This window comes from Emys orbicularis, chromosome 14 (assembly GCF_028017835.1).
Source record: "Emys orbicularis isolate rEmyOrb1 chromosome 14, rEmyOrb1.hap1, whole genome shotgun sequence".
NCBI classification, from domain to species: Eukaryota; Metazoa; Chordata; order Testudines; family Emydidae; genus Emys; species Emys orbicularis.
This window is the reverse complement of record NC_088696.1, coordinates 18,220,162-18,239,723: the sequence shown is the minus strand read 5'-3', so window position 1 is coordinate 18,239,723 and position 19,562 is coordinate 18,220,162. Positions and strand designations below refer to the sequence as shown.

Here is a 19,562-nt window from a genome sequence, read left to right as displayed (position 1 = left end):
TCAGTCTTTCCTTGATGGTTTCCTATGTCTGCCATTACTATCTGGTCCCTTTAGGTAGTCAGTAGCCAAGTGCTCAGTGACTTAATTTACATGAGTCCCAGACTTCTAGAACTGCTCTGTAATACGACCCAGTTTATTGCTTTCAGATCCAAGTTCTCACTAGGTTACAGTTCCTTTAAATTCTTTCTCATAGCTTTGCTGGATTTCTTGTTAACAGTGTCTAACTAGAGCCAGGCACTTCTGCAGCTTTGTAGTTAACAGGGTCTACCCTCAAATTGCCCAGGTCTGTCTTCTCCTCACCCTACAATAGGATTTATTAATGCTTTGTACAATCATTAACTGGTATTTTTGTAATATAGGAAACAGTAAGAAGACAAATATTTGTTGATATACCTCAGGAAGCAGTTATGCAAGCGACATCAAAATACCATAAAATGAATGCCAGTGACCAAAAAGCAAACACTGAAAGAACACATACAAAAATGCAGTGTTCACAGCTAAATTGTAAGTCTGATGATTTGGTTGGTACTACATCTGCAAATAATCAGTCGTCCAAAAATGGAATATTAAAGACTGTGAATCTAGTAGATGCTTCTACCAGAGAGAGTGAGCAAAATGTTACTCTGCATTCAGCTGATAAACTACACACAGGTAGTGTACAAAAAAGTCATACTACAAATGAACGAACTGCTTGTGAGAAGAAACAGTCTGTTCCTCAAGCAAGGTATAGTATTTGATGTCTCAATGCAAAGTAAAAATGTAAAGTTGCTGTTCACTTAATGAAAATTTCAAAATCAAAAGGTCATTTTATTTAATTATTTTTTACTAACTAGCTCTTTATTGTGAGAGAAAACAGACAACTTTTTGGTCACCACAGCTTTTCTTAGGTGTAGATGTAGTATCTTTGACATCTTAGATCAAAGAAAATAGAATCTCAATGCAATAAAGAAAAAGGAAAAGCATTTTGTCTTTGTACTCTAGATGAAGTGGTTGCAGCTATCTCAAATGCATTTATAGGTACTATTTTAAAAATCTAATATAAGATTAAATATTTAAACTATAAAATCCATAATATTTTCCCCCCAGTTTTCTCTCACATTTCTTTTCATAGAATCATAGAAGATTAGGGTTGGAAGAGACCCCAGGAGGTCATCTAGTCCAAACCCCTGCTCAAAGCAGGACCAACCCCAACTAAATCATCCCAGCCAGGGCTTTGTCAAGCCGGGCCTTAAAAACCTCTAAGGATGGAGATTCCACCACCTCCCTAGGTAACCCATTCCAGTGCTTCACCACCTTCCTAGTGAAATAGTTTTTCCTAATATCCAACCTAGACCTCCCCCACTGCAACTTGAGACCATTGCTCCTTGTTCTGTCATCTGCCACCACTGAGAACAGCCTAGTTCCATCCTCTTTGGAACCCCACTCCAGGTAGTTGAGGCTGCTATCAAATCCCCCCTCACTCTTCTCTTCTGCAGACTAAATAAGCCCAGTTCCCTCAGCCTCTCCTCATAAGTCATGTGCCCCAGCCACCTAACATTTTCGTTGCTTTCCACTGGACTCTTGAATTTGTCCACATCCTTTCTGTAGTGGGGGCCCAAAACTGGATGCAATACTCTAGATGTGGCCTCACCAGTGTCGAATAGAGGAGAATAATCACTTCCCTCGATCTGCTGGCAATGCTCCTACTAATGCAGCCCAATATGCCGTTAGCCTTCTTGACAACAAGGGCACACTGTGGACTCATATCCAGCTTCTCGTCCACTGTAATCCCCAGGTCCATTTCTGCAGAATTGCCACTTAGCCAGTTGGTCCCCAGCTTGTAGCAGTGCATGGGATTCTTCCTTCCTAAGTGCAGGACTCTGCACTTGTCTTCGTTGAACCTCGTCAGATTTCTTTTAGCCCAATCCTCCAATTTGTCTAGGTCACTCTGGACCCTATCCCTACCTTCCAGCATATCTACCTCTCCCCCCCAACTTAGTGTCATCCACAAACTTGCTGAGAGTGCAATCCATCCCATCATCCAGATCATTAATGAAGATGTTGAACAGAACTGGCCCCAGGACAGACCTCTGGGGCACTGACTGCCAACTAGACATGGAGCCATTGATCACTACCCATTGAGCCAGGCGATTTAGCTAGCTTTCTATCCACCTTATAGTCCATTCATCCAATCCATACTTTTTTAACTTGCTGGCAAGAATACTGTGGGAAACAGTATCAAAAGCTTTGCTAAAGTCAAGATGTATCACGTCCACCGCTTTCCCCATATCTACAGAGCCAGTTATCTCGTCATAGAAGGCAGCCAGGTTGGTCAGGCATGACTTGCCCATGGTGAATCCATGTTGACTGTTCCTGATCACCTTCCTCTCCAAGTGCTTCAAAATGGATTTCTTGAGGACCTGCTCCATGATTTTTCCAGGGACTGAGGTGAGGCTGACTGGTCTGTAGTTCCCCAGATTCTCCTTCTTCCCTTTTTTAAAGATGGGCACTATATTTGCCTTTTTCCAATCATCCAGGACCTCCCCCCGACTGCCACAAGTTTTCAAAGATAATGGCCAATGGCTCTGCAATCACATCAGCTGACTCCCTCAGCACCCTCGGATGCATTAGATCTGTCCCCATGGACTTGTGCATTTCCAGCTTTTCTAAATAGTCCTTAACCTGTTCTTTCACCACTGAGGGCTGTTCACCTCCTCCCCATACTGTGCTGCCCAGTGCAGCAGTCTGGGAGCTGACCTTGTCTGAGACCGATTCTACTGGCCATGGATGAAGACTGATGTGGAGCAGTATTTTAAGACCCGTGCCCGGTGTATACAACGGAAGACTCTACCCACGAGAGCTGCTCCACTGTTTCATCTTCACAGTGAAGGCCTTTTGGATTTGGTCTGTATAGATTTTCTCACAATTGAACCCGATAGCAGAAATACTTGTAATGTGCTAGTCGTAACTGATCATTTCACAAGGTATGCACAGGCCTTTCCCACTAAAGATCAAAAAGTTTCTACTGTTGCTAAAACTCTTGGGAGAAGTACTTTGTGCATTATGGGTTGCCCAAGCAGATGCACTCAAATCAAGAATGGGATTTTGAGAGTCAATTAATTCAGGAACTTCTGACTATGCTAGGACTAAATCTAGAACAACACCTTATCATCCACAGGGAGACCCACAGCCTGAATGATTTAATTGGACCCTGCTTAATATGCTGGGAACCTTGAATACCAAACAGAAATCTAGATGGAGCCAGCATGTTAGCCATCTTGAGCATGCTTACAACTGTACCCAAAATGAGGCCACTGGGTATTCTCCGTATTTCCTAATGTTTGGATGTGAAGCACAATTACCAATAGACCTCTGTTTTGGGGTCTCAGTGGATGGGTCTTCCCACCAGTCTTACCTCCAGTATGTGGCTAATTTAAAAAAGGACTTGTGTGCTGCTTATCAACTTGCTTAGGTAGCATCTGATAAGGTGAACCGGGGCAATAAAGACTGTTATGACCAGAAGGTGCGATACTGTGATCTGCAACCCGGTGATCATGTTCTGATAAAAAATCTTGGGCTCCCTGGAAAACATAAACTTGCAAACCATTGGGATTAGCAGCCCTAAATTGTGGAGAATCAAATGCTCAGGCTACCTGTATATCACCTAAAGCCTGAAAAGAATGGCGGCCCATTAAAGACTTTACATCGAAACCAACACGTCTGGGGCAACATGTCAGAATGGATGACCCATCAGATATCGAGCCTACCCCTCTACCCAGATCATCTAGCCAAAGGACAACTGACGTCTGAAAGTTCCTCCCACAACTCCATAGGTGGTACTAATCCTGTGCCTGGCCCTGCTACCATGATGGACATAATTGGTCCCCCAATCAGAGACTGATTCTGAGGAGGTTTACCCTGAATATATATCTATGTATCATGAACCCTCAGATATGTCTCCTGGGTCTGTTGTACTGTCACTTGAGCCAGATCAACCTGAAAGCGCAACTAGCACACCCCCTTTAAACCCTGAAGCTCTTTCTATTCTTTCCTATGGGAGAAGTTCATAGGGAGGGTGTAGATATATGCAACAATCCCCCTGTGTCTTCAAGTGTAGGGAACCAGGTTGCTACAGATGTTGCTCCTTCTACAATGAAGCCAAAGCTGACGGAGCTTTATTAACACCTCCTATAGGGGAGGAAGAAGGGATGGCACAGCCCTTAAGGAGGTCCCAGCGAGAAGTCAGGTCCCCTCAGTGGTTAACATATGATGTGGTTGGAGAGAGCAATGAGGTGTCCATCCCCACAGTACATCATGGGGTGGTTGTGCTGAAAGATTTTAAAACACCTGTGGAGTCCAAACCAGAATATATATCCTCTGAGGATGAGATCAAGTGTTTTTTCGTGGTGGTGCTCACCTCAGGCTAGATGCCTAAATTGTGCCTCTTCTACTGGGCCTATACTTTACCCTCCATTGAATGTTTCCCCAGCTAGCAGTAGAAATTAAGAATGTATGTATTATATTGTAAATTAATCTGGTTTTCTTCTTTGTTCTGGTTCCTTAATGGGGACATTAAGGATTTTTCCGGTTGGGGGAGAATGTAGGCACCCTTTAATAGAGGGGCCTCTGAACTTTATTGGGAGTGTTCCAGTTGGGAAGATCCTGTGTGATGCAATCTAGCCTTATAGACTACAACTCCTATGATGCTTGGGGAAAGGGTGAGAAACCTTAAATTAGAGTGAATAAAAGAAGACTCGGCACACCACTTCTGAAAGGTTGCCGACCCCTGGGTTAGACAGACACGTCAGGGATAGTTTAGCTATACTTGGTCCTGCCTCAGTGCATGGGGGCTGGACTAGATGACCTCTCAAGGTCCCTTCAAGCCGTATATTTCTATTATTTTAAATGTTATTGTGAGATTTGGTTTTAACTTTCTTAATGTGTTTTTGATCTTTCCAGTGAACACTTGTTTAAACAGCCATCAATGACTGTTCAAAATCTGAAACAGGCACAAGTAGCAGGTACAAATAACTGAAGTATATTCTTTTTTTCCAGATAATGTTGTATGTTATGGATTGTTATTGGAAATAAAATATGGTCCATATCGCTTACCTTTAAAGCTATATTTTATCATACAGTGTGTATCATACTGTATGTACACTCCCATTCCATTATGTACAGTGTTATAAATTTGTTAATATTTGCGTAGATTTGGAATTTTATATTAAATAACTATTAAAATGAGAATCTATTTCTTTTGTTTAGATTTTATCTTCTAAAATGTTTTACTTTAGTATTTTTTTGTAAAATATTTCTAACATTACACAAGATAAGTTTAGATAAATGTTTTCTGCTATGTCTGAAAACAATTTTGGATTGAGCAATGAAAGCCATCAATAGTACAAGAATTTGTTTTGTCCTCTGCTCTAAATATTGGGTAGACAAAGGAAACAATCTTGTGAGCTGGCATTTAAGCATGTGTATTGTTCCATTTTGATTTCAGTGGGACTATTCGTGCATTAAATTAAGCACATGTGTAAATGTTTGTAGGATGGGGCGTAAGGGATTAGTGTTGATCTCCGCTTCATTATAGCCAGTGTATTTTTCATACTTCAGTTCTGATCCATCTAATCTTTATTCTTGAATAACCTATTGACAATTTAGAGGAGTAAGAATTTCTCATCTGAATAAGTGTTTGCGTGATTGGTACCTTAGAAAGGGCCAAATTGTGCTCTGTTACATCACTGTAAATCAAGAGTAAGGACTACTACATGTGTAAGGTTTTGGAGGATCAGACTCTAGATTTGAAATAAATACAATGAACCTGATATCCAACTTCATCATATCTATTTTACACAGTTGCACCAGGTAAAACTGGTATGATCAAATGAAAAAATCAGGCCCATTGCATACAATGAAACCAAGATAAGTACTGAATTCCCTGGAGTTAATCTGGATTTACAATAGAGTAACTGAAATTCCCATTTGACCTATAGTATTTTTTTATTCTTTGCTGTTGTGTAAATTAAACATCTATATGTCTTCTAGAAATGTAAAATAAAATTGGACTTATGTATACTGTGGAGAAGTTACCACCAGAAAGACAGTTTGCTTTTTCCATCCTAGTGAAATACACTTTTTTCAAATTTAGAAACAGTTACATTTTGTTCAGACTCAACAAACAAGGAAATAAGTATTCCAATTACTTCTGCATCTCCTAAAATGACAGATTTAAGGTGCTCAGGTAAATGATATTTATCTTAGACTTTTTATTATGATTCCATAAAAATCTTTTTATGTCCTATCAGAAATACATTAAATTACTTGATATTACTTCTGATTTGACGCATCTACAATACTAATAAATCTATTGCCTGTAGCCTATTTTTCTCCCCAGTAATAAAGTGTAATTGTCCCCATCTGCCACTGGGCAGATTGACCAGCCAGAGTAATCTAAATAAAGCCCACACGCTCAAGTTTAGGTCCACATCCTTTTCCCAAACAGAAGATTTGGATATTTTCCTGCTTTCTGTAAGCAGAAAGGGGAGAGAATATATTCTTTCCCTGCTAAATAGGTCTCCTGACTACTACATCCACACCCTGCTCCACTGCTAACCCTGGATCTCTCACTACTAAGCATAGGCTGTCTCAGCAGTTGCTGCTTGCAACCTGCAGTCGCATAACCTGTCATGTGCTTTCTGAACTCAGTCCCCTCAGTCTTAAAGGGGCAAGCCAACAAACTGGGATGTGTGAATTTGCCAAAGGACCAACATCCTGTCACAGACTTACACTATTTTTTTAAACTTATGTTAGTATCCAACTTGTTGTCTAATCCTGTACGCATATGTTTGTGGCTAAATTGTAGCATTAAGTCACAGCCATTTTATGGGAACACTGCAAAACTGCAATGCTCCAGAGGGTACAGTGGCTATGCCACTATTAAAGTGGTTGTAGTATGCAGTGCCTTTCACTTGTCACACAGGTGTTAGAAGCATGCTGTCATCCCTCTCTGGCCACTATATACAGCTTAGTATTAACAGTGTCTCTGGCCCTGGGCACAAGGACTTCTTGTACTTGTAGGGTGACCAGATCACAGGGATGAAATATCGGGGGGCGGGGGGGAGGGGGCGGGGGGGAGCGGAGGGGGAAAAAAAAAACGGCAGCAGAGCAAAAAAAGTTTCTCAGTTTCGCAGGGGCCGGGGGCATTAGCAGGCCCCAGCCGCGCCACCGGATCACGCACAGTGCCCCGGCCGTGCGCGCTGCCTTCCCCGCGGAGCCTCCCGCCCCCTGGCCCATCCCGGGCACATGCGTCCCGCCGCCAGTGGGGAGCCTCGCACCTATGCCGCTCGGCTGCGCTCCAGCGGCTTCTTCCCAGCGGAGCTCCCCAGCAGCGGCGGGGAAGTTTATCAGTTCGGGGGACCCCGACCGGCTCCTCGCCCCTATCCGCCGGCCGCCCCGCCTGGGACAAGTCTTGCCCCCACAGCCCCTCTCCGCCGCATGTCTCCGGTGGGTGGCCCACGCCCCCAGGCCGCGCCGCCCACCCAGGCCCTGCCCGCTCTGCGCTGCCCCCAGACCCACCGTGCTGCCCCATGGGCTGCAGGGCTGGAGCAACCTCCGCGCTGCACTGCAGCGCTCCCGGCCATGGCCCGTGTGCCCAGGCTGCTGCACAGGGGCGTCTCCTCCCCAGGCCCGGCTCGGGATCCTATGGGGCAGTGAGGGGGCAGGGATTTGGGGAGGGATCCAATGGGGGAAGGAGGGGGCGGAGTCGGGGCGGGGGGGGGCGAGAGCCCCTCCGGGCTCCGCCTTTGCGCCGGAGCGGAGGGCAAAATTGTTTGTCCAGTGTCAAAATTGTTTGTCAGTGACGCGGGACAAACAAGCAAATATCGGGACAGTCCCGACCGGGACGTCTGGTCACCCTATGTACTTGGCCCCTGTGCATGGGCAGTGCATAATGGAGGCTGGGGGAGCCTAAGCCTCCCCAAACCTCACACCACCGGGGGGGTGGGGGCAGTGAAGGATTTGAGCCCCTGGAAAAATCTCATCCTGCCACAGCCCCAGTGGTGGGGACACAGCTTTTCTGGTTTCAGGGACACAGAGGGCGGGGGGAGGAGCGAGCAGGGGTGGAGCATTGGGGGAAGAGGTGGAGTGGGGGCAGAACAGGGACGTGGCCATAGGGGAAGGGGTAGAATGGGGGAGAGGCTCTGGGTTCAGAGCTCCAGCCAGGGCCCAGAGCTCTGCCACTGTCCTAGCTGAGGCTGAGAGCTCTCAGCTGACTCCCCCTATGGCCCCAACCGAGCTCTCAGCCCCCCCTTCCCTGGCTAGGGCCATGGGGGGAAGGGCAGAGCTCTCAGCCCCATCACTCTCCAGCCAGTGCCACGGGGGACTGAGAGCAGCAAGCAGGGACAGAGGCTTGGCTGGAAGGGGTGGGGCCTTGGCCAGAAGAGGGAAGCTTCGCCCTCTACTCATGCCCCAATGTGAGTGTGCAAAGGGAACAGAGGCTCCTTGTGTTCTATCCTGTACCTTCCTTGTACTTCTACACAGGGTCTATACATCATCTGGCCCTTTGTGGATATAATTTATTTTCCATGGACTTAATAAAAACAAATGTATGTTTGTGGAGAGCTACTACAAAGTGTTAAACAGGCATTTTCAAAAATATACATTTTAGGGCCAGTCTTCCTTGACGTGTACATGGAAATCTAAGAACAATTTGAACCCTTTTTGGGCAAAACAACAAATCTGCTGGGTTTAGTAGTGGCTCATAGAATGCATGCTGGGGCTTTAGAACAAGGGTTTGCTGGCTGCATCAAGGTTGAACGTTGCAGAACATGAAAGAAGGAAATTAAAATAAGTGTCACTATTTGGAAAGACTGTGGCATAAGCTCTACAAACCACTTTGAAGACATTTTTAACAAATAGATTTCCTACCTCTACATCTTATATATGGTATTTCTACAATGTAGGTTTTTTGTTTTTGTTTTTCCAGGATGTATAACAGTAGGACTGCCTTTCAATAGCAGAAATTTTAGCAAGATCTTGCATACTTGTCCACATCAGTGTGATCGTCACAAAGTCATTCTGGAAGCTGAAGAGAGATATAAAAGGGGACTAAGAAAATCGGTTATCTGTAATAACAGTAGTTCTGAGGCTTTTAAGAGTAATTATGAGGATTTTTTATAATAGATAAGGGTATAGTTTAAAAGGTATTTGTAATTAGTAATTTGTTTTGACTGATTCTGATCTAGTAATCTGACATTGGTGTAACTCCATTAACTTAATTGGAGTTAGTCATAATTTATACTGGTGTATACTTGAGATCATAATTAGACCCCTGGTCCCTGGGAGTAGAAACTACAGTTAACATCTCTCTTGTGTGTTCCTTGGTAATTGGCTGTATATCCCAGGGCCGCCCAGAGGATTCAGGGGGCCTGGGGCAAAGCAATTTCAGGGCCCCTTCCATAAAAAAAAGTTGCAATACTATAGAATACTATATTCTCGTGGGGGTCCCTGCAGGGCCCGGGGCCTGGGGCAAATTGCCCCACTTGCCCCCCCCTCTGGGCGGCCCTGGTATATCCTCATTATGAACTTGGATGAGGCTGTCTGTCCTCTTAGCCAGAATTAGTAAGTCCCTGCCTTCTACCATTAGGAAAGAGTGAATGAGTGCATGACAGCACAACAAGCCCTTTATCATACCAATATCACTTCCTCAAGGATGTGAGAGGCTTAGAACTCTTGATTGAGATGGTGGGTGAGGGAAATTGCATCCTCAAATACATGTAGCTTTCTACTGAAAAAAGAAGAGACTGGATTTTTAGAATGAAAGATTTTAGCTGATAGCATTTATGATGATGATAAAACGATTGTCCTGTGCTTTCCAGAAATACTGTTGACCCCAGCTAAGAAAGGAAGACTGAATACAGAGTCATCAACCTTCAAGAGCAGAAAAAATCTTGAGGAAAATTTCCAAAGTAAGGGCCCAGTCCTGCAACTGAGGCTCATGCAAAAACTTCTTACAGGACCCTCTGTTGCTTTTTATTGTATGAGTAATTCTATTGCACGTGTACGCAAGGGGTATTTCTACACAAGCCTCCCAGCCCAGATCCAGACTTCTTGTATCAGGGCTTGTGTTAATATGCTAAAAACAGCCACGTAAATGTTGTTTTTATGTTCTGGCTTGGGCTGGAGCTCTGGCTCTGAAGCCCTCCCACCTTTAAGAGCCTGAGCCACATTGTAAAAGCAACGTCTACCCAGTTATTTTTAGCATGTTAGTATGAGTGCCACTAACACAAGTCTGTGGATCCTGGCTTGGAGGCTTGCTCCCAGGTGCTATGTAGACATACCCGTGCAAGACTTAATTGTGAGATCTTTTGTATGGGGAATTATGTCCTCCTCTGGGTACTCTATAAATATTAAGCATAACTATGTCACTCCAATAATAAATAATAAGATGGTATCTCATTTCGGTGCAGCAGAAAATAGAGAAATAGGCATTTTTGCTTTTATTAGCAGGAGATTGTGGATGGATTTGAAGCAATGGGGTTCCCGAACTGTGGTGGAAGTAGAGCAATAGAGGGCATGCATCTCCCTATTTTGGCACCAGACCACTTTGCTACAGAGTACATAGACAGAAAGGGCTACTTTTCTATAGTATCAGAGGGGTAGCCGTGTTAGTCTGAATCTGTAAAAAGCAACAGAGGGTCCTGTGGCACCTTTAAGACTAACAGAAGTATTGGGAGCATAAGCTTTCGTGGGTAAGAACCTCACTTCTTCAGATGCATCTGAAGAAGTGAGGTTCTTACCCACGAAAGCTTATGCTCCCAATACTTCTGTTAGTCTTAAAGGTGCCACAGGACCCTCTGTTGCTTTTTACTTTTCTATAGTTATGCAATTGTTGGCAGATCACCAGGGATGCTTCACCGACATCTGTGTTGGCTGGTCAGGGAAGGTGCATGATGCGTGCATTTTAAGAACACAGAAAATATGCTGCAGAGTGCCTAGTAGTTCTGAAAGCACCCACTTGTTACTGTACAGTGTGACACAACTCATAGGATCAGTGATAGTAATAAACAGACATTTACAGCAAACACCACAAAATCAACAGGTGCATTGACTGTTATATTCATAGATATACATCAAGCACCACACAATTCCTAACAGGCCCCAAAACATCAGGGTCAGGTTGAGCACAGAAAGCTATAAGCAAGGCCTTTCTTTCCTGACTGGGAGATTACTATTGGCAATGTTGAAATGCCTGTAGTGATCCTAGGGGACCCAGCATACCCCTTGGTCCCTGACGCATGAAGCTGTACACCAGCCACCTTGACAGCACCAACGAAGGATTCATCTACCTGTAGGTGAAGCTGAATGTGCTTTAGTAGGTTGAAGGGACACTGGCATTGTTTACTCACAAGATTGGATCTCAATGAAAAAAACATCCCAGTAGTTATACCTGACAGCTGTGTCCTGCATAATATCTGTGAAGCAAAGGGAGAGGATTCTTAGGGTCAACATAAATAACAGTGTCTACACTCACACTGCATCAATGTCAGTACATTTGCCCGGGCTCAACGCCACTTGGGGAGGTAGTGTTACTGCATCACTGTAACAGAGCATTTTCATTAGGGGGAGACAAATTTAAGTGTAGACACATGCACAACTATGTCAACATAAGGCAGCGTACATCGCCCTAACTGTAATGTAGACCAAGCTATTGACTTCAATGGATTTGCTCCTGATTTCCACTGATGTGAGAGGAGAATCATGCCAGTTTTGTTGAAATGCACATTGACAGGTTACAACAAGATCAGAGTATTCTTGCAGACTTTGTCTATACATATTCACAATTGTGAATTAAGTAAGGAATTTTCTAGTAAGTACAAAGTCAGAATTTTTACAGTATTTTAAAGCACTTTTCCTGGAGCATTGTATCGTAAATATTAAATGCAAAAAAAGGGAATTTAGTGACCTCAAGAAATGAAAAGCTTCAGCTTGATAACCTAGGAGGCTGAAGTCTTCTACCCATTCACAGAACAAGCACAGTGCAGGACAGCAGCAGTTGCCCCTGTAACTGCCTCCCAATAATTTGCATAAACCTTACGTACCAACAACTTTCAGAATGAGAAGGGAGTTCAATATTCATGGCTCATTCATTCTTTAGTCTCTTTCCCTTTATTGGTTACTGGTGCCATTTGTGATAAGAGGAATCTTGGTGTGATGTATACATCTGCACTAGGGCTGTCAAGTGATTAAAAAAATGAATCGCGTGATTAATCGCACTGTTAATAATAGAATACCATTTATTTAAATATTTTTGATGTTTTCTACTTTTCAAATAAATTGATTTCAATTACAACACAGAATACAAAGTGTACAGTGCTCACTTTATATTTATTTTTATTAGAAATATTTGCACTGTAAAAAAACAAAAGAAATAGTATTTTTCACCTAATAAAAGTACAGACGTGCAATCTCTTTATCATGAAAGTTGAACTTACAAATGTAGAATTATGTACAAAAAAAACCTGCATTCAAAAATAAAACAATGTAAAATTTTAGAGTCTGCAAGTCTACTCTGTCCTACTTCTTGTTCAGCCAATCGGTCAGACAAACAAGTTTGTTTACATTTGCAGGAGATAATGCTGCCAGTTTCTTGTTTACAATGTCACCTGAAAGTGAGAACAGGCATTCTCATGGCACTATTGTAGTCGGCATAGCAAGATGTTTACGTGCCAGATGCGCTAAAGATTCATATGTCCCTTCATGCTTCAACCACCATTCCAGGGGACATGCGTCCATGCTGATGACACGTTCTGCTCGATAACAATCCAAAGCAGTGTGGACCGACACGTGTTCATTTTCATTATCTGAGTCAGATGCCACCAGCAGAAAGTTGATTTTCTTTTTTGGTAGTTCGGGTTCTGTAGTTTTTGCATTGGAGTGTTGCTCTTCTAAGACTTCTGAAAGCATGCTCCACACCTCGTCCCTCTCAGATTTTGGATAAACCTTGGGTCGAGTGCTGTAGCTATCTTTAGAAATTTCACATTAGTACCTTCTTTGCGTTTTGTCAGATCTGCAGTGAAAGTGTTCTTAAAATGAGCAACATGTGCTGGGTCATAATCCGAGACTGCTATAACATGAAACATATGGCACAATGCAGGTAAAACAGAGCAGGAGACATACAATTCTCCCCGAAGGAGTTCAGTCACAAATTTAATTAACACATTTTTTTTTAATGAGCATCATCAGCATGGAAGCATGTCCTCTGAAAAGGTGGCCGAAGCACGAAGGAGTATACTAATGTTTAGCATATCTGGCACATAAATACCTTGCAATGCCGGCTACAAAAATGCCATGCAAATGCCTGTTCTCACTTTCTGGTGACATTGTAAATAAGAAGAGGGCAGCATTATCTCCTGTAAATGTAAACAAACTTGTTTGTCTTTGCGATTGGCTGAACAAGAAGTAGGACTGAGTGGAGTTGTAGGCTCTGAAGTTTTACATTGTTTTGTTTTTGAGTGCAGCTATGTAACAAAAACCCCTACATTTGTAAGTTGCATTTTCATGCCACAGAGATTGCACTACCGTACTTGTATGAGGTGGATTGAAAAATACTATTTCTTTTCTTTATCATGTTTACAATGCAAATATTTGTAATAAAAAATAATATACACTCTGTGTTCTGTGTTGTAATTGAAATCTATATATATGAAAATGTAGAAAAACATCCAAAATATTTGAAATTTATTAATGGGTATTCTTATTGTTAACAGTATGATTAAAACTATGATTAATCACGATTAATTTTTTTTGTTGATCACATGAGTTAACTGCGATTAATCGACAGCCCTAATCTGCACTAAGAATTGGATTGAAACTCCCAGCCCATATCTCAGCCTCTAAACTTAGTTCATAATCTCTCTATAATAAATTTCAGTCTAATGGGTGTGGATCAGTGTGTCAGTTTAACCCCATAAAATATGAGAACTCTTATTTCTACTTTTAAGATAATTCACAAGGGATTCTCACTTAAAATGAAGTGATTGTGGTATCTTAGGCACAGCACCAACCATATCCATACAGTGCTAGTGACTGACACTGTTTTGTATTATTAATGACCATAGTTTAAAAATAGCCCAAAGTTATGTTCCAAAATCCATATTTAGGCTCCTAAATAAGCGTCCTGATTTTCAAATTTACTGAGCATGCAGCAGTACCCACTGAAGTCAATTAGTGCTCAGTGCTTTTGAAAATCAGGCCACTTACTTAAGAACCTAACTTTAGGCTCTTACTTTTGAAAATCTTGGGTTTATATTAGTGTCCAAATTAACAAATTGCTGATACCAAGTTACTAGTTAATTGGTTCATTTATTCTCCAGATTCCAAAATTGGTTATTTTTTCCCAGAGAGATTTTGCCAGCATAACCTTTTCCAAATTACTGACTATTTTCAAGTCATCAACCCCTTTAGATTGATATGACATGGCATCTGGAAGGCAAAGGTTTCCTGCCTGGCACATTCTTCTAGTCCAGCGCAGCTAAATTAATAATATAGCTGGGAAGAGGGTCTTCCCTTGAATTTTGGTTCCTAAATCATTACCTTGTTTGTTGTGTTTTAAAAGGTATTCGTTTGACTCCTATGAAGAAAACCCAAAGTAGTATTTCAAATATAGAAGACAACTTCAACAAAAATATTAATTTCAGAGAAAAATATAACTTAATGCCTACATATACAAAAAGTGAGTATTGCCATAAAATTAATCACAGAATTCAGGAAGTTGTAAAATCAATTTTACTCTGTTTCTGGTTGAGGGCATTGCAACTGGCTGTGCTTCACAAATCTATGCTCATCACTGGAGATCAAGGTATGAGAATTTAAAATGATATATACTATTATCTTCCAACTTTAATAAATACAGATGTTGACTTGTGAGCATGGTCTTCTGTCATCTGTTGGTTAGTTACTTCTACTGCACCTAAGATATAACCCCTTGTATATTTAATGCATCAGTGACGTTGATGTAACTTTAATGCTGGAGAAAAGATACTTTTATATTATTTGAGTATTAGAATTTATAAAATAAGTAACATTCACACTTTAACTTTTGTTAGAAGAACTGCTGCTTTACATTACCACGTTCAGTTCTATCTTAGATTTCAATTAGTTTAAATTAACAAACAGATGGCCTTGTTCATAACTCCACAGCTCTCCAAACAAACCAAGACACACGCTTGAGGAAACAAACAGTCAAAGAGACACACAACACAGAATATCAAGGCTTGAATGAGAAAAATAAATATTCATTTGATGAAGATGAGGTGAGTTATGAGGCCAGATAATACCCTCACATATTTGCATAAAAATCCAAATAAAGTCAATACCTGTGTGTTTTTTAAAAATGTCTTTGTTGTTGTTAGTGTAGTCACTTGTAACAGGAACCCAGCACCAGGATGAATGACCAAGTTGAACCCTAGTGTAAACAGGTGCATCTCCATTGATTGTCAGTGCAGTTACACCCACCTATGTATTTAGTACTAATTTTTTTTCAGCCCTTCACTCTCCTTTAACCACCCTTGGGTCTCCCCTTCTGCCCAGTACCTGGTCCCTGTGGCCACAGAGTGGGGGGCTGGGGCTGACAGATGGTTGAGTCAAGATGGGGCAGCTGGGACTTGGGTGCTCCCCCAGTGAGGGGGCACGCTAGGCAGGTAAATGTGGTCAGAGGAGGGAGGATGGGACAGGGCTCTTCAGAAATCGTCTCCCTGCCATAGTTTCCGCCACCGCCTCTGGTTTCATTAATAGGCAGTATATCTCAGAGCCTAAGGAGGTAAGGTCTCTGAGAGACACTGCACACGCATTGACTATTCTGCTGTCAAGGCAGCAGTTCAGGAGGGCTATGAGCCTCACCAAACATGAGACCAGCTTCAGATTCTCACTTCCATCTTCCCTTTATTGGAAAAATCACGATATTGGGCTAATTTAGCAATTTCTGTGCAATCTGTGAAGGAAGCTGCCCTCCACACCTTAGCCATTAGGAGTGTGTTGGCCTTTTATCTGGACAGGACCAAACCCTTAGGACCCCACCCAGACTGTTTGTCTCTTTTGCTGCCAGAGTTAAAGGGATATCTGTTTCCACCCAAAGACTTTCCAGTTGTATCCTCTCTTATGAGGCTGCTAATCACCGTTCCTAGGGTTATAGCCCATACGACCAGATCTCAGTCTACTTCCATTTCCATGTTGAAGAATGTGCCCATTACAAAAATATGCAAAGCTGCCACTGAGGCTTTGATTCACACCTTCTCAAAACACTGTGCCTTACTGCATGCCTCCAGGACAGATGCTATCTTTGTACTGCAGTTCTGCAGACCGTCTTAGACCAGGTTCTGAAGCTTCCACCTCCTTCAGGGAGTACTGCTTAGGAATCAGCTGAAGTCACCCATAGGGACATAACTTGAAGGAGAGATTGCTTACCGTATACAGTAAGTGGAATTCTTTGAGTAATATCCCTGTGGATGCTCCACTATCCGTCCTCCTTTTCCTTTGCATCAGAGCAGGGGTCGGCAACGTTTGGCACGCGGCTCGCCAGGGTAAGCACCCTGGCGGGCCGGGCCAGTTTATTTACCTGCTGACGCGGCAGGTTCAGCCGATTGCGGCCCCCACTGGCCGCGGTTCGCCGTCCTGGGCCAATGGGGGCGGCGGGAAGCGGCGCAGGCCAGCGATGTGCTGGCCGCGGCTTCTCACCGCCCCCATTGGCCCGGGGCCGCGATCGGCCGAACCTGCCTTGTCAGCAGGTAAATAAACTGGCCTGGCCCGCCAGGGTGCTTACCCTGGCGAGCCGCGTGCCAAACGTTGCCGACCCCTGCATCAGCGTCTTGTCTTGAAGGGACTTTGTGGTAGAGAAGGAACTGAGGGTGGTTCACCCAACACTGCCCTATATATCCTTGGCAGGGCTGGCTCCAGCTTTTTTGCCACCCCAAGCGGCGAAGTGGAAAAAAAAAAAAAAAAGATAAAGCCGATCGGCAGCACTTCGGCGGCAGCTCAATTGCGCTGCTTCCTTCTTCGGCGGCAGTTCGGCGATGGGTCCTTCGCTCCCTCTCTTCCTCTTTGAGCTGCCGCCAAAGAGGAAGAGAGGGACTGAGGGACCCGCCGCCGAATTGCTACCGAAGACCCGGACGTGCCGCCCCTTCCTTCGCTGGTGCCTGGAGCCGGCCCTGATCCTTGGTACGGGGCACAAGAATAGTTAGGGGGTATGTGCAGACTAGGTGCAGCTACCAAATCTCTGCTCAAAAGTGCATGGGGCACAGTTACTGTACAGGATAAGTAACCTCTCCTTCTGTTATTCTGTAGGCCTCTATAATATAAGAACTAACATTTAATAATTATGTTAAATGGTATTCTTAATGACTTTTTCCACTTCAATGCTATGTACTTTTACATAATTTTTAAATAAGTCAAAATAAATACTTACAGAGCACTGAAAGTCTTTCATTGGACACACATGCAAGAGCTTTAAAAAAGAGTAAACGAAGAATCCGGAAAGATTTTACAACAGAAGAAGTAAACTATCTTTTGAGTGGCGTAAGGAAAATGGGCCATCACTGGAATTCAATTTTGTGGTCCTACCCATTTCAGAAAGGACGGACAAACGTTGATCTTGCTAAAAAATACTGCAAGTTACAGATACATGTAAGGAAAATTTAATTTTCTGATAGTCTCTTTATGCTAAAGTTAAAAACTGATTTAAATTGTAACCTCTAATTGCATTTTCAGTTTTGCTGTGAAATGAGAAAAGTGTGAGATTTTGTGCTGTGCCTTTGAGGCACGTCACAGAAGTTGCAGCCCAGGGGGCAAAAGGGCTAAAGTGACTGTAAGCCACCTTTTGTGCCCCCCCAGTTCTGGCTGCTCCCATTTGTAACTGAGGGCTTGGCTACACTTGCAAGTTAGAGCGCATTAAAGCAGCCCTGGTCGCCCTAGCTCACTACCCGTCCACACTGGCAAGGCACGTAGAGCACTCTGACTCCAGGGCTAGAGTGCTCCTGGTACTCCACCTCGGCGAGAAGATTAACACTTGGTGCTCATTGGCTGAAACGCCCGGGCGTTAGTGTGAACGACGTGTTGCATTACTGCGCTCTGATCAGCCTCCAGAAAGTCCCATAATCCCCTTAAGTCAAGTGGCCACTCTTGTCATTGTTTTGGAATCACTGCAGGCATGCTGATATGCCCTTTGAAAGCTCCATTTCTGACAGCCGGCATGGTTATCTGCTCCGAGACAAAGCAACCATTACTGTGGAATGCTGTGTGTGAGAGAGAGAGAGGCGAGGGGGAGAGGGGGGTCTGCTGCTGTCTTACAAGACAGCCTGCTGACATGCTCTCAGCCCCCCCAAAACCCACTCTCTCTCCCCCCACATACACACAACACACTCCCTATCACACTCCACCACACCCCCCTCATTTGAAAAGCATGTTGCAGCCACTTGCATGCTGGGATAGCTACCACAATGCACTGCTCTTTGTGGCCACGCCAGTGCGCTTGCAGCTGTCAGTGTGGATAGATTGCAGCACTTTCCCTACTGCGCTCTACGAAGGTTGGTTTAATTCAAAGTGCTCTACATCTGCAAGTGAAGCCATGCCGTAAGACAGCCCTAGTTGCTCGCTGTGACTGTCTTCTTCAAGTCCTATGCTGGGAGAGAACTACATCTAGGACTTTTAGAGCTCCTTAGCATCATTCCAGCCCCATTACTCAGAATACAAGGGCCAGAATAAGTGATAATCTCACACAAGATCCCTAGGATAGTCCAACATATTGACTAGGGACTGGAAGCCAGGAATTCCTGAGTTCTAATTTCTCTCTGACAATGACTTGTTTGGCCTGGGGCAAGTTTCTCTATGTGTATATCAGTTTTCTCTATCTGTAAAATGAAGATGATTTTTATTTACCCCTTACGCAGGGTATGAAGGATTATAATTGATTAACTAATATTTGTAGCGTGTTTTGAACAACTATCAGGTATTCTTCCTCTTAACCCTGTTCTATAATGTGTACTAGATCTTGTATCACAATTTAGTGTGTGAAAATACCAGTTTGTCTTGACATTTACTATTTTTTTTCTAATTTTACAGAGGAATGAAAATAAAGAAGATCTGTAACATCTTTCTAAAGTATTTTATATTCTGCTAAAGAATTTGGAAGTTTAAAGGACAGAATTATAGTATAAATGAGTTAGGTACTGTTAATATGCACTCTACATATTTCACTTCAGATTTTTTATTGTGATTTGTATAGGGCTAGGCTCTGATGTAGACTTAAGTGAAATGTATTTTGATAGGTATTTTCAGAATGCTAATGTACATTCATTAAATAAAATGTATACCAGTAAAATAAAAATGCTTTAACTTTACTACAGAGGCACATCCCAAAAAAAACCCAGAACAAAACTATTTGCATGCAATATTTAACTTGACCTTCCAGTGCTTAACTGGAATATTTGTACTTGCTTTAAATATCTCACTTGCTAAAACTATATTACAAATCATTTTATCCTCTTTCATTTTTGTACAAAAGTTTAACATTGCTAAATTGATATTTTATA

General features: G+C 43.0%; 1 protein-coding gene across 1 annotated transcript in view; it reads left to right on the top strand.

Moving 5' to 3' along the window:
• The window catches only part of TERB1 (telomere repeat binding bouquet formation protein 1), a 42,092-nt gene extending 22,973 nt beyond the window's left edge, over positions 1 to 19,119 (top strand). Inside the window, exons 12-20 of the mRNA XM_065416869.1 lie at positions 360 to 724; positions 4,939 to 5,000; positions 6,131 to 6,223; positions 8,966 to 9,136; positions 9,858 to 9,947; positions 14,597 to 14,713; positions 15,181 to 15,293; positions 17,443 to 17,658; positions 19,093 to 19,119. Of these exons, the coding sequence (XP_065272941.1) occupies positions 360 to 724; positions 4,939 to 5,000; positions 6,131 to 6,223; positions 8,966 to 9,136; positions 9,858 to 9,947; positions 14,597 to 14,713; positions 15,181 to 15,293; positions 17,443 to 17,658; positions 19,093 to 19,119 (1,254 nt within the window). The remainder of the gene's footprint in view (positions 1 to 359; positions 725 to 4,938; positions 5,001 to 6,130; positions 6,224 to 8,965; positions 9,137 to 9,857; positions 9,948 to 14,596; positions 14,714 to 15,180; positions 15,294 to 17,442; positions 17,659 to 19,092) is intronic.
• The last annotated feature ends 443 nt before the right edge of the window (positions 19,120 to 19,562 follow it).